This window comes from Saccharomycopsis crataegensis, assembly GCF_037102585.1.
Source record: "Saccharomycopsis crataegensis DNA, jcf7180000000073, whole genome shotgun sequence".
NCBI classification, from domain to species: Eukaryota; Fungi; Ascomycota; class Saccharomycetes; order Ascoideales; family Saccharomycopsidaceae; genus Saccharomycopsis; species Saccharomycopsis crataegensis.
The window spans coordinates 790,097-809,875 of record NW_027043820.1 but is presented as its reverse complement, the minus strand read 5'-3'; the positions used below and the strand labels follow the sequence as shown (position 1 = coordinate 809,875).

At 37.1% G+C, this 19,779-nt stretch overlaps 11 protein-coding genes across 11 annotated transcripts; 7 read left to right on the top strand and 4 right to left on the bottom strand. All coding sequences in view use genetic code 12, as the record gives it.

Moving 5' to 3' along the window:
* Nucleotides 1–100: 100 nt before the first annotated feature.
* TMA19 (Tma19p) lies at nt 101–795 on the bottom strand (the record flags this gene model as incomplete). The annotated part of the gene is made up of 2 exons (XM_064994719.1): nt 101–592; nt 781–795. 2 exons carry the CDS (start codon nt 793–795, stop codon nt 101–103), a joined length of 507 nt encoding a protein of 168 aa, XP_064850791.1.
* A 331-nt stretch (nt 796–1,126) lies between these two features.
* On the top strand, nt 1,127–3,184 carry DASC09_011150 (uncharacterized protein; the record flags this gene model as incomplete). Its single annotated transcript, XM_064994718.1, has 1 exon — nt 1,127–3,184. The coding sequence occupies one exon, from the start codon at nt 1,127–1,129 to the stop codon at nt 3,182–3,184; it is 2,058 nt and encodes a 685-aa protein (XP_064850790.1).
* A 624-nt stretch (nt 3,185–3,808) lies between these two features.
* On the top strand, nt 3,809–5,677 carry BSC6 (Bsc6p; the record flags this gene model as incomplete). Its single annotated transcript, XM_064994717.1, has 1 exon — nt 3,809–5,677. The coding sequence occupies one exon, from the start codon at nt 3,809–3,811 to the stop codon at nt 5,675–5,677; it is 1,869 nt and encodes a 622-aa protein (XP_064850789.1).
* A 521-nt stretch (nt 5,678–6,198) lies between these two features.
* HSH49 (U2 snRNP complex subunit HSH49) lies at nt 6,199–6,888 on the bottom strand (the record flags this gene model as incomplete). Its single annotated transcript, XM_064994716.1, has 1 exon — nt 6,199–6,888. One exon carries the CDS (start codon nt 6,886–6,888, stop codon nt 6,199–6,201), a length of 690 nt encoding a protein of 229 aa, XP_064850788.1.
* A 333-nt stretch (nt 6,889–7,221) lies between these two features.
* On the bottom strand, nt 7,222–7,422 carry DASC09_011120 (uncharacterized protein; the record flags this gene model as incomplete). The annotated part of the gene is made up of 1 exon (XM_064994715.1): nt 7,222–7,422. One exon carries the CDS (start codon nt 7,420–7,422, stop codon nt 7,222–7,224), a length of 201 nt encoding a protein of 66 aa, XP_064850787.1.
* Nucleotides 7,423–7,660: 238 nt separating this feature from the next.
* Nucleotides 7,661–8,875, top strand: DASC09_011110 (alkene reductase; the record flags this gene model as incomplete). The annotated part of the gene is made up of 1 exon (XM_064994714.1): nt 7,661–8,875. The coding sequence occupies one exon, from the start codon at nt 7,661–7,663 to the stop codon at nt 8,873–8,875; it is 1,215 nt and encodes a 404-aa protein (XP_064850786.1).
* A 4,391-nt stretch (nt 8,876–13,266) lies between these two features.
* On the top strand, nt 13,267–13,611 carry DASC09_011100 (uncharacterized protein; the record flags this gene model as incomplete). The annotated part of the gene is made up of 2 exons (XM_064994713.1): nt 13,267–13,303; nt 13,403–13,611. 2 exons carry the CDS (start codon nt 13,267–13,269, stop codon nt 13,609–13,611), a joined length of 246 nt encoding a protein of 81 aa, XP_064850785.1.
* Nucleotides 13,612–14,401: 790 nt separating this feature from the next.
* STL1 (glucose-inactivated glycerol proton symporter STL1) lies at nt 14,402–16,060 on the top strand (the record flags this gene model as incomplete). Its single annotated transcript, XM_064994712.1, has 1 exon — nt 14,402–16,060. One exon carries the CDS (start codon nt 14,402–14,404, stop codon nt 16,058–16,060), a length of 1,659 nt encoding a protein of 552 aa, XP_064850784.1.
* Nucleotides 16,061–16,337: 277 nt separating this feature from the next.
* Nucleotides 16,338–16,758, bottom strand: DASC09_011080 (uncharacterized protein; the record flags this gene model as incomplete). Its single annotated transcript, XM_064994711.1, has 2 exons — nt 16,338–16,522; nt 16,740–16,758. 2 exons carry the CDS (start codon nt 16,756–16,758, stop codon nt 16,338–16,340), a joined length of 204 nt encoding a protein of 67 aa, XP_064850783.1.
* A 447-nt stretch (nt 16,759–17,205) lies between these two features.
* COX16 (Cox16p) lies at nt 17,206–17,679 on the top strand (the record flags this gene model as incomplete). Its single annotated transcript, XM_064994710.1, has 1 exon — nt 17,206–17,679. One exon carries the CDS (start codon nt 17,206–17,208, stop codon nt 17,677–17,679), a length of 474 nt encoding a protein of 157 aa, XP_064850782.1.
* A 912-nt stretch (nt 17,680–18,591) lies between these two features.
* Nucleotides 18,592–19,740, top strand: DASC09_011060 (Rtt103 protein; the record flags this gene model as incomplete). The annotated part of the gene is made up of 1 exon (XM_064994709.1): nt 18,592–19,740. The coding sequence occupies one exon, from the start codon at nt 18,592–18,594 to the stop codon at nt 19,738–19,740; it is 1,149 nt and encodes a 382-aa protein (XP_064850781.1).
* Between the last annotated feature and the right edge of the window lie 39 nt (nt 19,741–19,779).

Genomic DNA, 19,779 nt, shown 5'->3' with positions numbered 1-19,779 from the left:
AACCAACACTACTTTGTTTAAAAAAAAAAAATCTTTTTACCAACTAAAATGTGAAAAACCAGTAGAAAATTCAAAATAGATAAATCAAAACAAAATATGCTTAGATCTTTTCTTCTTGAATACCGTGTTTCCAGATGACAACGTATGGGGTAACACCATCTTCACGGTAGTTCAACAAGACGACCATTCCATCTGGGTCCATGCTTTCACCAGTGTAGAAGTCCCATTCCTTGAAAGAACCAATGACCTTCTTAACGTAGGCGGTGGCACCCTTTTCGAAAACTGGGATTTGTTCTGGGTCGATTTCAGCCAACTTAGCCTTGACAGACTTCATGTAACCCTTGATGTAAGTCAAGAAAGACTTCTTGTCGAAAGCGGTTTGTTGCAATCTGAAAGAGTAGACAACATTGTTGAGGGTTTCAACACCCTCTTCCACTTCTTCTTCAGCGTCTTCGGCAGATGGGTTAGCACCGATATCAACATCAGCACCAGCCTTAACCTTGATCATGGTACAGTCAGCTTCGTAAACGACATTGTCAACCAATTTTGGTTCATAAGCGTCAGAGAGCAATTCGTCACCAGAAATAATGTCCTGATTCAATTGTTAGTAGGGAGGTCTTGGTAAAAAGTCTATAATAACTATCACAAGCTGTTCGTTCATTTTTTTAAAAAGAAAAGAAAAAATTGTAATTTACAATGCTCTCCAGGCGCTAGAAAATGCTACCTTTAGATTGAAAAGACACGTATCAAACAAGCTGGTATAAAATATTCAGCACATACCTTGAAAATAATCATTGTGAGATGTTGTGTTGTTGTAAAATTAGCAAATGCAATAACAAACGTGGGAATGTTTAAAAAAATTTTCCTTAAAGATGAAGTTGAAAATAAAAAAAAAAAAGTTACAGGTTACCTGGCCTTAATGTTGTGATCCTTGCAGTTGAGTGTGATTCGTGCATATTCATGCATATTCATACAGAGACTAAATCCGAGTATATCTGATCCATTGGTAATTAATTTTGTTTGGTTGAACCCTGCGGGAAAAAAAATAGCAGCCAATATTGAAGAGAAACGCCCACAAAGGAAACCTTTGGAGGAAGCGAAACCCGAAGGAAGGGACTCCATAGAAATGACAATAGTTCCAAAAAACCGGCCGCGGTCGTCGTCCAGACCTCCTTCACGAACCATTCCCAATTCCATCACATCACCTTGGTCTATTTCACGGTGTAGTCGTGTATTAAGACCTTTTGAATCACGACTCAACATTTACCGGCTGAAGTTTCTGCGTCATTCAAGTGTGGCGAATATAACTAGCTCTAATTTCGAAGATATTAGCGCTCTCTTCAAAATCGTGGGAATCGATTTGGAGTCCCAAAGTGAGGAAAGCGATGAGGAGATACCGATTCTACAACACAAATTGAGTATTCTAAGGCGATCACGAGAAATAATACCCGATAACGAGAGTGGGGATAATTATGGTCCTAGCGAATCTGAGGGAGATAATAGTGACAGTGACTACAATGATGAGGATTATGCTGATAATGAAAACTCGGAGGACGAAAAATATGAATCATGTAAGAAAGTCATCAATCTCGAGCCGTCAGCTAAGTATAACCATGCTACAACAAAAATATTGAAAATCAATGATCCAGGAGATTATGACTGGTTGATGATGAGAAAGAATATTCCCGATAAATTTTATGAACCATTATCAGAGATCTACACAGAATTCAAAGTGTTAATGACTAAGCTTGGTTCATCACAAGAACCCCAGGTTTTAAGAAGTTTCTCTGAATCAACTAGTATCAAAATTGGGATCAGCATGATATTGAACGAAAAAAACAAATCTACTAGAGCTGAGGGCAAGGGGAGCGATGAGAATAGGTCCACAGAAGATTATCCCACGTTTGAAGATATCGACTCAGAAGATAGCGATAGTGGTGCTGGTCAATTGAAAAATAATGGCAGATTTATTTCAAATAAGCAATTGGTTTTTGAAAACAGAAGCCAGTGGTATCATTTATTACAGGGAATGCAGCCTCAGTATTTTAAGTGGATTATCGTGGGAGAAATTATTGGCCTAGTCATCAAGAACTTTGAAAATGTCAAACATTTGATGCCAATACTCATAAAATTTTGTTCTAAATATGAATATCGGTATATGCAGCGCTACTTAATTAAGGTATATTTGGAATCCATTGAGGAGTCAGAGTTCTGGGATCAGGTGGTGAATGCCCACGAGCCGTGCCAGGGTGCTTGGAGCAGTGGTAAAAGAATCAACGAATGGGTGAAATATGATGATAATGATATTATTATTGGAGGATATAAACCAGAATCATATTATGTAATTATAAAATATTTGGCAATAAAAAAACTCTACTTGAGCACATTTATGAGAAGTGAATTATTCGTGATTATTGAAAAATCTGTTGATGTTCTTAATAGAGGTACCAAACAGTTAGAAAATATTGGGAACATTTTTAAAATTTTATCACAGCTCATTTACTGCAGTTTAACGGTTTTCAACTCTTTGGGAAATGAGTATACAAATATTGATGAAATGGTACCGAAGACGATAAATTTTGCGTTTAGGAAGGTTCTTAAAACATTGAATTTGATCATGAATAAGATAAATAATTATGGAATGACTGGTCAATACTTGAGTTTTTTGGAAGATGTGAAAGAAATCATGAGGAATCAATTAGAATCACCGCCTAAGTCGCAACATATTGCAATCCAGGTTAGAAAGAATTGTGGATCATGGTTTAGAGTATTAAGTGTTATGAGATCGACAATTTCCAGCCACAGTCTACCGAAAATTCCAAAAACTCAGGTATTTAAGGTTGTGAAATGCTTGAAAATGTTTGCTTCTGATGAATTCCTTCAAATGGTGATTGACCAATCCCCGGATCACCCCTTGGTTTGGCAGCTAACAGGTGGCTCTGAGAGATGGGTAGATCGCAAACACGATAACAGAACATGCACTGCACCCTTAATGAAATCCAGAGTGAATTGCCAAATCATAAAACCGCTAAGGAAAAATGGTTCGCTCAGCTCATTAATTGGTGGCTCCAGTGACTCTGGTAGTTCTGACTCTATCAGGTTGTTGGTAGGTAATCTGTCTGGAAAGATTGTAAGTCTGAGAAAGAAGCGCAGGGTCAGGCAGATCACCGGAGGGATCATTTGAACTCGTGCTGTTAGTTCTTGGTTATATTTTTCGTTATTGTATTATTGTGAGACGGTTATCTTTTGTTTTTACTCTTTTTTTTTCTCGTTATTTTTTTTTCTTTTACCACTATTCTGTGATTGTGTTTGTTTTCTAGGTGGGTGTTTCTTATATATATATATATATATATATATATATTATAATAGATTATTATTAGATGATAAATGTCCCCCCCCCCCCCCCACAAAATTCTAGTTTGGGTGGGACCGCGGCCCGGTGCATAGGGAGTGCATGAGAGTCTAGAGATCTCGTAGGGGATCGGCAACTATTTCTTAGTGGTTTTTACTGTTTTCATATTTTTATCAGATCTTTATTGGATTTCCTTTAGTACCACCGTCTCTATCTCTAACTAATCGTGCTTTATCAAGTTTATCTCTTTTTTACTTCTCTCCCTCTTTTCTGCGTTTCTGCTCACTGTTGCTACATATATCCAAGAACGTGGGCTCTCGATTTTGTCCAGGCGGGATATAATAGCGATCTTTTGATAAACTTTTATCTAAGGTGGAGAAAAAAAAAAAAAAAAAAGAAAAAAAATTTCAAACTCCATCCACACTCATCAAATATCATCAATTTATAGTTATCATTATGGGCAAAACTACTGAGATCATTGCTAAAGTCCCACAATCTTCATTTTATGATGAAGGGCATCCCGAGGCGCCTCCTGAAGCTAAAGCCGGCGCTTCGCAAGCTCGCGGAATCGATGATCAGTACCTAACCAAAAGATCAAATAGCAATGTGATCCCTCGACCATCATTCACCCCCGGATATTTCAATACCATTCTTCAAACCGATGATTCGACCAATGTTCCGGTCATTCCAGAGCTGTTGCCTACGACCCCGGGATTTGAGCTTGAGAGTGGAGGGATGTTTGCCAACAGTACCACTAGATTGAACAGTTTTCCTAACCAACAACAAGTCCCAACCAAGAAGCTTGCAAAAGGGAAAAAGATCACAGGTAGCCCATCAATATATGAAGATGGTGGGGAAGATGAAGGTTATGAGTTTCATGTGATCGGAGACCCTGAGAGTCCTATTGTCGATGATGCAGGTTCTGATAACAAGGATACACATCCAACGATGATGACCTTGAGTAACCCACCAATGAACAGATGGAGACTTCTCGCCTCTTGCTTCTGGTGCTTCAACGGTGGGATCTCGGATGGTTGTATCGGACCGCTATTACCTAACATTGAATCATATTATAATATCTCATACTCCATCGTTTCTCTTATCTGGTTAGGGAATTGTATTGGTTTTATTCTCGTGGCTTCTACTTCCCACTTGGTAAGCAAGCGCCTTGGGCTTCATTTCTTAGTAACTTCGCCAGCAATATTGCAAGCGATCCAATATGGGATTGTCTCTTCCGGGACAAAATTCCCAGTAGTTGTCTTTGCCTATTTTATCGGCGGTATTGCATTAGCATGTGGGTTGGCAAATCATAACTACTATATTTGTCGAATTGATAAAGCTAGTGTATATTTAGGATTCTTTCATGGCTCTTACGGGATTGGTGCAACCATTGGCCCATTGGTTGCTACAGTCATGTTGGAAGCAGGAATCATGTGGTATTATTTCTTTTTGGTGTTGGTGGGGGTATCAACCTTCAATTCGTTTTTCTTATGGTGGGCATTTAGAGATGTTGCCGAAGATTTCTCACCTTTTGAAAACCAAGAGGAATTAGTAAAAGAGGCAAAGTCTGCTTCATCTATCGAATTGGAAGACCAGGTATTGAGCACCGGGGCTGATGTAAACGCAGGGGCAGATAATGAATCTACTAATGATATATTACACACCAAATCCATAAAAGATGTTGAAGGAGAGTCTGTCAAGCTTCCTAGTGATTTCACATTAGCTGTTAAACTCATCAAGACCTGGCTTATTTCCCTTTTTGTGTTTTTCTACCAAGGTGCAGAAGTTGGTTTCGGGTCGTGGTATGTTACGTTTTTACTTGATTATCGTCATGGTAAAGCGTCTTCTCGTTACGTTGCTTCTGGTTTTTGGTTTGGTGTCACCGTTAGCAGATTCCTTGTGACCCCATTAGGAGTGAAATATTTAGGTAATAGGCGCTCAATCATTGTATTATCGTTACTTGTAATTGCGTTTGATATTTTAGCATGGTTTATCACCGATACAGTTGCCGCAGGTTTTATGGCCTCTCTAGTTGGCTTCTTTCTTGGTCCAACTTATCCATTGATGATTGGATTGGTGACACGGATTTTACCACGTAAGGTGCAAGTAATTTCTATGACAATTATGTCTGCTTTTGGAAGTAGCGGTGGGGCATTGTTCCCGTTCTTGATTGGTATCATGTCACAGTACTTCCAAACGTGGATCTTAAACCCCATTTTCATTGCGTTGATTTCATTCATGTTGTTTATGTGGATACTTTTGCCAAACGTTGAGCGGATCGACAAATCAGGAAACCCAAAAAATGTATGGCAACGTATATGGTGAGAATATACCGAAAAAAAAAAAAGCTTTCCACATTGGTATTGATTTTAACCTCTGCTTTTTTTAGGCGGACTTTCTCATATTTTTGGAATTCCAAATATATTTTTTTACATATAATTTCATTTTTGCTTTTGTTCCTCTGCAAAGTCTAATTTTTCGGTGTTTATCTGCATTTATCTGTTATTTATCTGGCTCTTGTGTATGCATCGTCTGCTATGCCTAAATATTTATATTCCCTAGTTTTCATTTTGCATCTGTTGTAAGAAATCTGTTGTAAGAAATCTAATTACTCGACATGAAACTAAAAGTAATTAAAGTAATTATGATTATACATAATTATCGATGCTTCATTTTACAAGAGTTAGGGTAAAAAGTTCTTAACAAGTCATTCATCAATCATTAGTCATCAAAAAAAAGTAGCTGGATAGATATTACCATGAGGGATGCCACAATAAAGCACACATCACTCCAAGATGCATTGTCCCACAACATAAAGCTTTTAGATATTTCTATATGATTTATATCTAATACATTTCATAATGGTTAGATTTCGCTCTTTTTGCCAACTCTCTTTCAATTTTATCTCCGTGTTTTTCCTTTTGATTTCCTTTTTTGAAAGCATAGTCTACTTTTATAACTCTATTCATAAGATACTGCCCATTCATGCTTTTGATTGCTTTATCACTGCATTCGAAGTCAGTAAAGCTTATGAATGCAAAACAATTTCCAGTGCTATTCTCCGTGGCATTGTTCCTAACTATATGAGGAGGTTTTGCCAACTGACCAAAATTCGAGAATGTTGAGATAAGTAAGTTGTCATCCATTAATGGATCTAGGTTGGAAATATGGATATTTGCCCCAATATCAATGATTTTTGATGAGTCTTGTAAATCCTGGAGAGAGCTCTGTCCAAGATTATTATTTGATGTTTGGTTAGTGTTGGCTTTTCTAATTTTCAAAGACTTGTCAAATACCGTTATCCCATTCATGACATTAACCACATACTCAACATCGTTAACAACCTTCAATTCGACAAAGGCATAACCCTGGGGCAAGCCTGTGATTCTGTCTTTGGGGATTTTGATGTTTTTGATAGGAGCGGCTTGCACAAGTAGTTCGTATAGGAGATGCTCATCTAGTTCTTCTGGGGTGTTCCCGATGTATAAGGTAGCGTTAGGGTTTCTTTCACTCTCTGCTAGTTTCTTCAGTATCATCTTTATTGTATTTTGTTTATGCTAAATGCTTGTAAATTCTTGCATGGATATAATTTTTCCCTATTAGACTTTATAAGTTATCATTTACCATTACCCGTCGGAACAGTTTGATGTGTACCAATCGTTTGGGTCATACCCCAAGGTCTTTCTAAAACTTCTCAATTGCCATAAGCAAATGTTAATTTTCTATCATGCTTACGATGAGCCCTCATTTTTTAAGGTTCTGGTGTTATTGAAACCAGTTTCTCAAATATCTCATTTTTTGGAAAGGAATGTCCACATTTCTAAACACTGATTTTGAAAATTCTCTTTTGGGATGAAATAATACGCCAGTTACGTGGACAGGCTCAAAATGGATTTGAAATCAATATTTAGCAGCTCAATCTTGAAAACCTCTGAATCTGGGAAAATTTGTTGTTTTTTATATCCCCAAGGTTTAGCAATGAAGATCATATTCACCAATTGCTTTTCATTATATGGACGTTCAACTGTGAGAAAACCAAGGGGAACAAATGTTATTATTAATGAATACATTATTGCTCTTTTCATGTAAGCTATATGCTTACTAAATAATCAACACCACCAATTAACATAAGATGTTTCTTTGCATCTTATTATTAATAAGCAGGCTTACATATTGTGCGGGGGTGAGATACCCTATGTATAGGGTATAAATACTCTGTGGATCCCCCCACAGACATAGATGATACTGTAGTAAATACTGCCATATCGTGATCGTTACCTTAGCAATATCACTCATTGCTTGCAAAATATGCCTTCTGAATTAGCCAACACAAACCTATTCCAGCCGATCACAATCGGCAAATCAATCAATCTCTCTCACAGAATCGTTATCCCCCCTTTGACGAGAAGCAGAGCCACCCCTGATCATGTTCCTACCGACTTGATGCTTCAACACTACGATGACTTGACGAAAACTCCGGGATCCCTCGTTATCAGTGAAGCAACATTTGTGTCGTTAAAGGCTGCCGGTTGGGCTTGCGTTCCAGGGGTCTGGAGTGAGCAACAAGCTAAAGCGTGGAGAAAAATTACCGATAAAGTCCACGCCAATGGATCCTACATGTGCTGTCAAATGTGGAACTTGGGAAGAACTGCCACGATCGAAGAGTTGGTCAGAGAGGGAACTCCATACAAGAGCGCTTCCAACATTTATATCAGTAAAGAAGATGAGCAAAAGGCTATCAAATTGGGCAACCCTTTGACCCCCTTGACCAGGCAGGAAATCAAAGAGTACATCCAACTTTACGCAGATATTGCCGCCCGGGCAGTTAATGAAGCAGGGTTTGATATTGTCGAAATACATTCTGCTCACGGGTACTTGTTCGATCAATTCTTCCAATCGATATCCAATAATCGTACTGATGAATATGGTGGGTCCATTGAGAACCGTGCCCGTTTCTTCTTTGAAGTTGTCGATTCCATAATTGCTCGTGTCGGTGGTGACCGTGTTGCTTGCAGAATCTCTCCATGGGCTACTCATGGGGGCATGGCTGGCGCCAATGGTGATCCACACCCAATTGCTACTTTTTCATATATCTTCAGTGAGCTAGAAAAAAGAAGGAAGCAACACGGTTTCGCCTATGTCAGTATTGTGGAACCACGAACCAATGGCTCAGTGACTTTGCGGGAAGAGGATATTGTGGGTGATAATGAATGGGTCTATGAAATCTACAAAGGCGATATTATCCGTGCTGGTGATTATTTCGACAAGCGCAATCCTTCAGATTTTTCAAACATTATCAAAGATGTTGATGCCAATGACAGAACTTTGATTTGTTTGGGCAGACCATCCACTTCTAATCCTGACATTGTTGAAAAATTGAGAAATGGCTGGGAATTGAATCCTTATGAAAGAAAATATTTCTATAACCACGACAATTACGGTTATAATACTTTTGCAAGACATGGGCAAGATCTTAAGCCAACTAAAGAAGACAAAATGATATTTGGCAAACCATTGGCTTAGAATTTGTAACCCGTTTTGTGTATTATCATTAATTTAAAATTTGATTTAATTAAAACACACTGCTACGATTCGGTGGATATATGAGGAATTGTAGACGATTATTAAAATGAAATAAGTGGATCAGAAATGTTTGAAGATAATGATATGACACCGGGTAATGAACTTAAATGTTACCCTCCTCTTTTCATAAGCATAAAACTACAAAATTTTCCACTATTCACCAGTTACTCTTCTTACTCTGCTCTTCTTTCTTTAACAACATTTGTTACCATCAGGACCCCACCCCCCAGCCTCATGGACCACAAAGACTTGACCAGCTGCGTTCTGCAGTTCTGGACTTGTCGCCCCCATTTTATTTGCTGTTATGTTCCTTCAACTTGTTGGAGCTCGATGAACTAGTGGCGCCTTTTGGTCTTCATGGGTAGGGGATCCGAGATTGATACGCCCGATTTATCGTACGAATGTTCTTGTCATAATATTGGTACTTCATGCTCGGGCGACATTTATGCTCTTTTGAGACTCGAAAGTCAATTAAACCGCTCACGGAATTGTGATTATCTAGCCTCACAAAGCTATTTCCAAAAGATCTTGTAAAATTGTAGACAGTTATTCAGCTCAAAAAAGAAAAAAAAATTTGTTGGTTATTTATATTTATAGTATCACTCTAAAAATATATTTGGCCATACGGTTTTTGAGATGAACCTCAGTTATTCGCCAAATATATTCTGAGTGCGTGTAGAATTTTTAAGGAATAAAATACCACTTCAACCTTAGAGTAATATAGTTACTTTTAAATCGGAAAAGATTGGTCAGTTTCTATAGATAGTCTTGTGTGAGAACTCGGGATTTAACCTTATTGTGTTCATAAGTGTTTATTTAAATAATTATTAGGAAGTGTGTAACAAACGCTAGCTGGACCCTCGGATGAGAACCACCAATACATTATAGAATACTGAAAAAATTGTTCAATTAGTTCAAATAGCTCAAATAGCTCAAATAGCTCAAATAATTCACATTTCCAATTAGAATCCCCTTCTAATTGTTAAAAATCTTCGTGGAAAGAAAATGATGACTGTACTTTTTTTCTCCGTGATCTTATGATCAAATATTAATGATATCAATGGCTATGACATACTTACATTCAAATTTTATCTTTAATAATAATATCAAGGCAGCAAATCAATTATTTGTAAAAAGATGATTTCCGAAACACCAGGGTTGTAATTAGCTTGAACGATTAGGATTTGAAAATCAGTGATAAAATCAACAACATAAGCGGATCCCAAGAGACCGTCACCAAGCAGTGTAGGGTTTCATTTCAGGAACAGCATCAATGCCAGCAACTTGAGAGTTGATGGAAACCATAAACCTGGCAGCTTCTACATATTCAAGATTGAATAATCTGGAACTTGGTGAGTTTTTGAAAAGCAAATTCCTTAGTACCATCCAGTATGTAACGTTGTTGGAAAAAGTCTTCTTCTTGAGCTCCATGGTTTTTAAACTTTCAGTGAGGTGGGTGGTTGTTTATTCAAGAACTTTGGTATTTTCAACATAACCATGGACATCAGAAGTTTTTGGAATATTATCCTTCATAGTATTTCTGAATGAGTTTTCTATCAATACGATATCATAGGTGTCTATTGGGACTCGGAGAAACAGTCTTAACGGTCTATTTCATCAAATCATGTGGTTTCTTTAACAAATAAACACTCGACAAAGTTGAATTTTTTGCTTATGTCTTTAAGCAGAATAAGTCTGAGGGATCCAAGATTGTAGGTTGTTTCATTAGCTACGAAAGAGGGCTGAGCAATTGGAGAAGCGGTGTGTGTGTGTGCAATGTTTTATTATTATTGTTTGTGTTATTATTATTTGTATTATTACTATTTGTATTATTACTATTTGTATTATTATTATTTGTATTATTCTTATTTGTAATATTATTTCTATAGTATTTTGATGGAGATATATCATGAAATTTTCATTAGAGTCTCATATATTCTCAACCAGTGTTTATGAATTAGTTATTCAATAAATCGATAGTTATGGCCAATCAACTGGGTTAATAAAGGTCTTAGATAAATCACACACATAAAGAGTATTTATGATTGTTGGACAATTTCATTTCCATTACCACATAAAAATAATGAAATAATAAAAAAAAGACAAGTTCCGTGATCGTTATTATTATCTGGGAATCAAATGCTGATCAATTTTATGGACGATAAAACCGAAAGGCGAAAACCCAGCCCCAAGCTAGGAGCTACTGAAAGTCTTTACCATTCCCAAGATGACCTAGTCAATATTGACAAAGTTTATTTATCCATTCATATCAATGTGGTAGTTTCTTCATCCAAATTTGCCTAATGAATAGAAAGAATGCCTAATTTTTGTTATCATAGCAGCTTATAAGGCCGTTTTTACTGGAGACCAAGAATTTCCCACCTTCCCTGCGTGCCATGTTGATGATGTCTTAGCAGTCCTGGGCATCCATCAATTTACCACCAAAAGTTCTGTTTAGAAAAAAATAAAGAGAAACCTTCTCATAAGGTATGATACATTGTATACATTACACATATTATACACATTCAATTGTACTTCCATGTCTATCTTTTTTTTTTTTGTTTGCAAAGCCGTCTTTTAAATATTGCAAAGCCTTCGTAAAAGGTGTTACAGAGTAGTACTTCCCATGTTATAATTTTGCAGCTACAAATTGTGCAGGCCGTTTTAAACTACAACACTGGACAACGTGCCAATACTGAGTGGCTTCGTCAAAATATATAATTCAATTTGCATCTTATATTAACAAAGAGATTTCATGCAAATTTAATATTTTATGTTATCATCAAATTATTGTTTCATTTGAAAAAAAAAATATATAATCAGTAACGTTATTTATTCCGGAACCTATTACGTCATATATGTAACTAGCGGCATAACTACGAAATGGGACATCACCAATTGGAGAGTTAATTAGTCTGGTCGTGATCACTTAGAATGTCGTAACTATCATGATTTACGATTATTGTTATTTAATTTTAAGGGGAAACAAAACAAACAGAAAAGAGGAAAAACGAAAATACTGGGATAGACGAACTGTAGTGGTCTCTTGGAAGGTAAAGAAGACATGTCTTGTTTTTATTCTCTGCAGAGATCTCTCATGGAGAAAAAAAAAAGACATTTTTATTTTGGTTGTAAATTTCAGTTGCACCCCCTAACAACCACGAAATTGTCCTGTGACCCAGCCACCCCCAAGTCTCCTCAACATGGCGCGTATCTGCATGAAGGTGCGTTTAACCTTTTTTTTTCTTTTTTTTTTTCCCCTTCGCTCTTTCTTTTTTCCCTTTTTGTATACGGTGAAAACTTTTGACATGCCTGGGAATTCCAGATTCCCGGGACCCCGCCCTTAAAAAGAAAAGAAAGAGAATCAACATTACCCCTCTCAGCTAATAGATAATATGATACTTATGGGATATGGTTACGAATTAAGAATCCGTGTGATTTATTCCATCACTATCGATTAATCCTTTTTCTTCTTTTATAAGCCCGGACTTTAGAAAGCGTGGGCAACCAGGTTTTCTTGGTATTCTTACCCTCCACCAATTCTATTAATGCAACAAGTAAGGTCACTTTTTTTTCTTTGGTGGGTGTATCAGAATCTAATCTGTACACAATTTTCGTTTAACTATCTTTGTTTCAGTAACAGTCCTCTCCACCTGCAATTTTTGTTGAATGTTATGCGAATATGACACCCACTTTTTCTTTTCTATCATTAGTATTTCCCAAAATAGTGATGCAGTGTTTTTTTCCACCAACTATGGCTTCTAAACCCCTCACAAAAGCAATCTTGTACTCAGTGTGGTGAAAACATGGTGAATTGTGTGGCGCATGATCCTTGGATGAACGATGTCAGAACCTTGACACCGCTCTGTACACCAAAATGATCAACCAAGTAAACCCAGACCAATTATCCAAGGCTCATCGTTACCGATTCCTAAAGGGAATAAACATGACTTCTGGCCACACTTCAGCCGTTGCTATTTCTCACCCTTTAGCAAATGATGTTTCTGTGGTTTGGGATCTTATTGTGTGTTTTTGTTATGCTTAACGAGGAACCCAACAATAGTCCTTAACTTTTTAACCTGGAATGCATTCTGTGCGCGCAAACACACAAACCAGAAATCCATTCTTCTGTTTTTCTTTTCATTTACCAATATATAAATAGCCAACGTTTTTTTTTTTTTTTTTTTTACAGAAGAAGAGTGGAATCAAGGAAAAAACAAATAAAAGTTGTCCTATGAGTATAGCAAAAGTCCTCTCGATCACAGCTACTTTGGTTACTAGAAGGGTCTTGTATGTATTGTACATCGAGTCCCTGGACTATGTAAAATGTCATGTTGGAACCCCTTATCTGTGTTTGCCGTAATAAGGGTATGTCGCAAATTGTAGTGAAAAAGGGAAAGGCTACCCGATAACTTACACCGTATGTGTTGGAAATAGATCGATAAAATCCATAAATGAATAAAAAAGAAGGTAAGAATGATGATGTATTGGTGATGAGGTTACGAGCCTCCGAGGTACTGTCTCCGGGGGTGGATGTTTCAGAAGAAAGTGATCGAATGATCGGCCGTCCCGAGGGAGATCGCATCCCGGCATATACTAGAAGACGAGGTTGGGTGAATAACACTGGGATTTTTCCGAGATTAATGTCCACCACCAGAATCGTATCTGAGAATTGAAAAAAGAAACTGAATTCCCATGATAAAACGACCATTACTTTTCTTTACTTTTCTTTTCCTTTCTTTCTTTCTTTCTTTTTTCGACCTGATGCATATGGCACAAACCTTAACAACAACCACTTATTCCCAAAAGCAGCATACTTTTACGTCAGTACAAGTAAGAGTGCGTCTATTTGCATAAGTCCGCTTATATGACAAAATTTGTTGCAACCTTCCCCATCCCCCATACTTTCTTTCACTGGTGTAGCACCGGGGTAAGCGAAACTGAAGAAGGAAAAAAACCCAACAAACAGAAAGAAATCATCCCAGGAATAATACCAGAGCCAAATGTCACCGCCATAGTACCCACTGCTTAGCCCGTTTTTGCCTATTAAGTGGTGGCTTCTGACTCCCAGATGTATCACTCACTAATAATCCTTTAACTCCTTAACAATGTCAGAGAGACTACTCCGTTGCATACAATTCTGCCAGCCCGCAGATACCCTTTTCTAGTATGATGTAATATGTGGAAAAAACAACAACAAAAAATTTTTTTTTTTTTTTCTGTACAACTAAAAGAAAAGACAGCAGAAAAAGCAACAGTCCAGAACGCAGCTACAATTATTATAAATATCAGCCATATCCCTGTATCCCTCACCACAACAATTGTACATAATAATATATTATATAAATCAACAAATAATATAAACAGGAAACAGTTCTCTCTTGATTATTTTTCTTGTTTTTGTTTATTAGTTATCTGATTGTTGCTTCTTATCGTTCATTTATTGTTATCAGAAATATTCACATAATGCTAACCGGCTTAATTGATAAGTCGATTGATAGAACCAGTTCTTTTGGTCTTTCGGGCAGTAAGCTCAGACTGACGATCACCATCATTGCCTGTATTGGTTTCTCCCTTTTCGGTTATGATCAGGGTGTCATGGGGTCGATTATTTCCAGTTCTCAATTCAACTATGAATTTCCAGGTACCAAGCAAAACGGTTCTGACGATTCTCATGCCACTGTTATCCAAGGTGCCGTTGTCTCATGTTATGAAATTGGTTGTTTCTTTGGTGCTTTGTTTGCTATGCTTAGAGGTGAAAAATACGGAAGAAAGCCTATGATTATTATTGGTGCTTCCATCATCATTGTTGGTACTGTCATTTCTGTCACTGCTTTCAGGGATTCCTGGGGTACTGGTCAATTCGTTATTGGTAGAGTTATTACTGGTATTGGTAATGGTATGAACACTGCTACCATTCCTGTCTGGCAATCTGAAATGTCCAAGCCAGAAAACAGAGGTAGATTGGTTTACATTGAAGGTTCTACCGTTGCCTTCGGTACTTTCATTGCCTACTGGTTAGACTTTGGTATTGGTTACGTTGATACTTCCGTCAGTTGGAGATTCCCAATTGCTTTCCAAATTTTCTTTGCCGGTATTTTGATGTTTGGTGCCATTAGTTTGCCAGATTCCCCAAGATGGTTGATCTCTAAAAAGAGAAATAACGAAGCTCAAGAAATTCTCGCCAAACTTGATGATTTGGATATAAATGACGACTTCATTATTTCTGAAATGACTCTTATCTCCGAAACCGTCGAAAGATTCAATGGCCAAGGCTCCTACAAGGATTTGTTCAAACCAAACAAGACTTCTGACCTTGCCAGAGTTCTCATTGGTTCATCAACTCAATTCTTCCAACAATTTACTGGTTGTAATGCTGCCATCTACTACAGTACCGTTCTTTTTGAAAACTCTATTGGTCTTTCTCACAAATTAGCTTCCATTTTGGGTGGTGTGTTCTCCACTATCTACTTTTTGGCATCCATCCCTGCTTATTTCATGGTTGACTCTGTTGGTAGAAGAAAGTTGTTTTTGGTTGGTGCTAGTGGTCAAAGTGTCGCTTTCTTGATCACCTTTGCTTGTTTGGTTCAGGATACCAAGGCTAACGCTAAGGGTGCTGCTGTCGGTTTGTTCTTGTTCATTGCCTTTTTTGGTTGTACCATCTTGCAACTTCCATGGGTCTACCCACCAGAAATTAACCAACCATCCAAGAGAGCTGTCGGTTCCTCCATTTCTACCGCTACTAACTGGTTGTGTAACTTTGCCGTTGTCATGTTTACTCCATTGTTTGTCAACAACACACGTTGGGGTTGTTACCTTTTCTTTGCTATCATGAACATGATCTGGATCCCAATCATTTTCTTCTTCTACCCAGAAACTGCCGGCAGATCTTTGGAAGAAGTCGATATCATTTATGCCAAGGCTAAGTTGGACAAGGCTTGGCCATTCAGAGTTGCCCAAAACTTGCCTAAATTAACCATGAATGAAATCAAGGAACATGTCGAAGACTTGGGTATCTATGATGACGAAAAGCAAATTGAAGAAAAGGTTGATCTTGCTAGCTCCAACAGTGGCTCTCAAGCTGAAGTTGCCAAAGATGCTCTCATCAACAACAATGCCAATTAGTTTACATAGAGAATTTTTTTTTTTAAATTTTTAGTCGCCGTTAATTTTTTTTTTTTTTATTTTACCTCTATTGAATTTCCAATTTGGGGGAAATATTTCTATACCTTATCCATTAGATACATCTTATTAAATGTTTGATCATATTCTTCAAGAACTTGTTTGGAAGGCTGTAATAAAATCAAATTTTTTTTCTTATCATTTGTCTTGGGCGTTTATGAAACAAAATCTGATGGATGGATAATGAACGGTCCCATTACTGAGAAAAAGCTTAGTATCCTCAAGTAGCAGTAGCAGTACCAGCAGAGGCAATGCCAGTGGTAGCAGCATTACTAGAACCAGACTCACAGATAAGATAACCATTAGAGTTATAAAGACCACCACGGCCGTCAGTAAAAGATCCATTACCCAATGCACACCATAATATTACCACTATGAAAGCTATGATGAATCTCATCTTGTAAGCTTCAATAAATTAATAAAATAAAAAAAAAGAAAAAAAAAGAAAAAAAAAAAAAAGAAAAGAAAATGTCTATGAGGAATGTGGGTATGGTTGGACAACTAACTAAAGACCAAATAAGACTGACAATCCAGATGGTAGTGACATGATATACGAATCTAAGCCATAATCTAATATGCAAAACGTAACATTAGTTAGGTCACCATATACTCATCCAATTACTGTAGCACACTGACACCATACTGAGGTACCCATGCAGCAGGTTGTGCCAGATCGTTGACTATGGCACGTGATAGTGTAGCAAAGACTTATTTTATCCCTTTTCTTCTTTGTTGTTGTGACAGGATAACTGCGACTGGTAACTATAAATCATCACAGCATTGTTTGAGCCTAGAAGCTTTTCGCTGATTTCCAAGGGTGTTTAAGTATTTGCCGGTGGTAAGTGTGGATCAGATAATTGATATGACGTATGATTGATTGATTATTATCACTGGAAGACGTATTAGTATTGTTATTATTATTATTATAAATCATATCATAACCCCAGTATACTCTTGGAATTTTAAAATTCTGATTACAATTTGTGTACGGCAATATACTATATGGCAACAAAGTCGTTTGATTCTTGGGTATCAATTTACTACAGACGAGGTAAGTAATTATGTAAGCGATCACGGGGAGGAAGAAGATGGAGGAAAAAACATCGACATATATGACCGTTTTGAAGGGGGATCGGTTTCATGCAAAATCTTTTCATTTATATCATCCAAAAAGACAAATTCTGTATATTATTGTTTATGATATGGGATCATTTGGTGCGAAGGTATTTAGAACCAAGGCTCAACAGCTAGAATACGACAGGACCCTTACTGGGAGATACCAAAAGGGCATGAAGAAAAAACCGTTCTTGTATTTTGGCCTACCATTTTTATTTTTGATGGGTATTGGATCGGTTGCTCTCAGTAACTTCACTGCTATTAGATATGAACGTCGCGATAGAAAAGTCCAAGAAGTTGGCGAAGAAGAGAATTTGAACCTTGCTAAAAACAGAAGAAAAGTGGACGTCAAGGAGGAATATTACAGATTGCAGCACATGGCTGAAGAAGATTGGGAACCTGTAAGGGTTCCTAGATTGAAAGGTGAATCAGAGAATGTATTTTAGTTGTTTGATCTTCAGGAATTAATGGTTTCCCGGTATTGAACTAAACAATCCTGATACAAATTTACCCCGGATTTACCTTTTGAAATTTCTAAGTTTGATATTTTATGATGACCGTGACGAATTCTTGTATATAGTACTTGCAATATAATATGAGATATTGTAGCTTTTCCATTAATGATGACTAAATTGTGATTTGGTGTAGTTTGGTTTTATAAGGTATTGCGCAAGAATGTGTAAGCGCAGAATCCACATAAATCGATGAGGACAATACTGCCTTTTTAAAAACTGGAGTACTATTAATTTCGATTCTGGACGGAGTTAATGTAAATCACCACCAACTATATACAAACATATTTGTGAGCTATATGTGATGGTATTAAAATACACAAGGTGACGATGTATTACGCCAATTCACAAGGTAAGATATCCATAAGAAATATTATCAATCACCATGTAACGACGAAAAGGTAACATCCTAATAATCTGTTTGGGCCAATTTCTCATTCTGAAGGGAATTCACATATTCCACTAAGTAAACTTAGGACTCCCAACAAGCAGGGGGTAGTAGCTGCGTAATACTTGTAAAATCCTTATTTGAACTAAAGGAACAGAAAAAAGATTGGGATAATTTTTAAAAGAAGCTTTTTTCACTATATATTTAAGAAGTTACTGGGCATCAATACTGAGAATTTTGTAATAAAGTCATTTCGTGGAAGCTGGAAATAAAATATGGTGTAATATACCGTTTCCTTGGGTAGGTTGGGGAAAAATCAGTGTACGGAGCGAGAAAAAACAGTGTACGGAGCGAGAAAAAATGAGGGAACAAACAAAAAAAAGATAATAATAGTTTCATTCACCACCAGTTAATGTCAAATATACATCAGACAATCCTCCTCAAATAATTGTTTTCGAATGTCTGCTTTCTCAGAAGAGACCCTTTCAAAAAAGTTTATGTCCTTAAATGAGACGCAAGCCTCAATAGTGGGGCTATCTCAATGGATTTTGTTTCATCATCGACAAGCTGGGAGAATTGCTAAAACATGGCACAAATCTCTAGACACGTCACCAAAAAATAAGAAGCTCCCGTTGATATATTTGGCAAATGACGTTGTTCAGCAGGCCAGGGCAAAAAGAAAAACCGAGTTCATCAATGAGTTTGGCAAAATTTTACAACCTGCATTATTGAAAGCTTATCAAGAAGTGAACGATTCTATAATCAGACTGAAAATCAAGAGATCTGTCAATGTTTGGAAAGAGAGACGAATCCTTTCTTCGAGTGTGCTCAATATGATTTTGGATGGATTCAAGGAAATTGATTCCAGTGACTCTACAAATCGTGCTGTTGATCTTTCATCCGCTGCAAAATCTCAACCCGAGTCATCTGTGAACTTTGCAAAAACTGAGTTAAAAAATTTAAACGATAAATATTCTAAATATAATGAAACTTGTGCATCAATGAATAAAAGTATTCAAAAATTCAATTCTGAATACGATGATTTATTTGCCGAAGATAGTAATTTGCAATCGCCTTCCATATTTCTCAATCAGATTCAAAACCTCACCAATATCCATAACAATGGGATCAAACTGAGGTTCGAATCATTGGTCTATGAAAAGAAGCAGATCCTTTCCGAGATTGAAGAGCTCCTTGCAACAGAGAAGAAGTCTCTAAGTTCAATGGAGAGTTTAGAGGAATTCTTGAACAAAGAAAATTTGAATGGCAAACTAGAAAAGATATTGGAAACAAAAAAAGATTTAGAAGAAATGATTATTCTGGATGCCACACAAGAGAAAGAAGAATTAGAAGCACCATCATATAGCCCAGTTTCGTCGCCAAAGAAAAAGGTCCTGTTCGAACTCCATGCTGATGATTATGCCGTTCCAAAATATGAGAATAGTGATTCAGACAGCGATTCAGAAGATGACCAGGAGCCATTGCCTAAGAAGCTCAAGATCGATGTACCTGTTGCTGTGGCTGCTCCTACTGTGACCACTTCTGTGATCGCTCCCCCGATTACTGATGCTACAAAGCTACTTGAACAACTCAAGCAACTTAAATGAGATGGTATAGAATGTGGTGTGTATAGTATAGAATATATG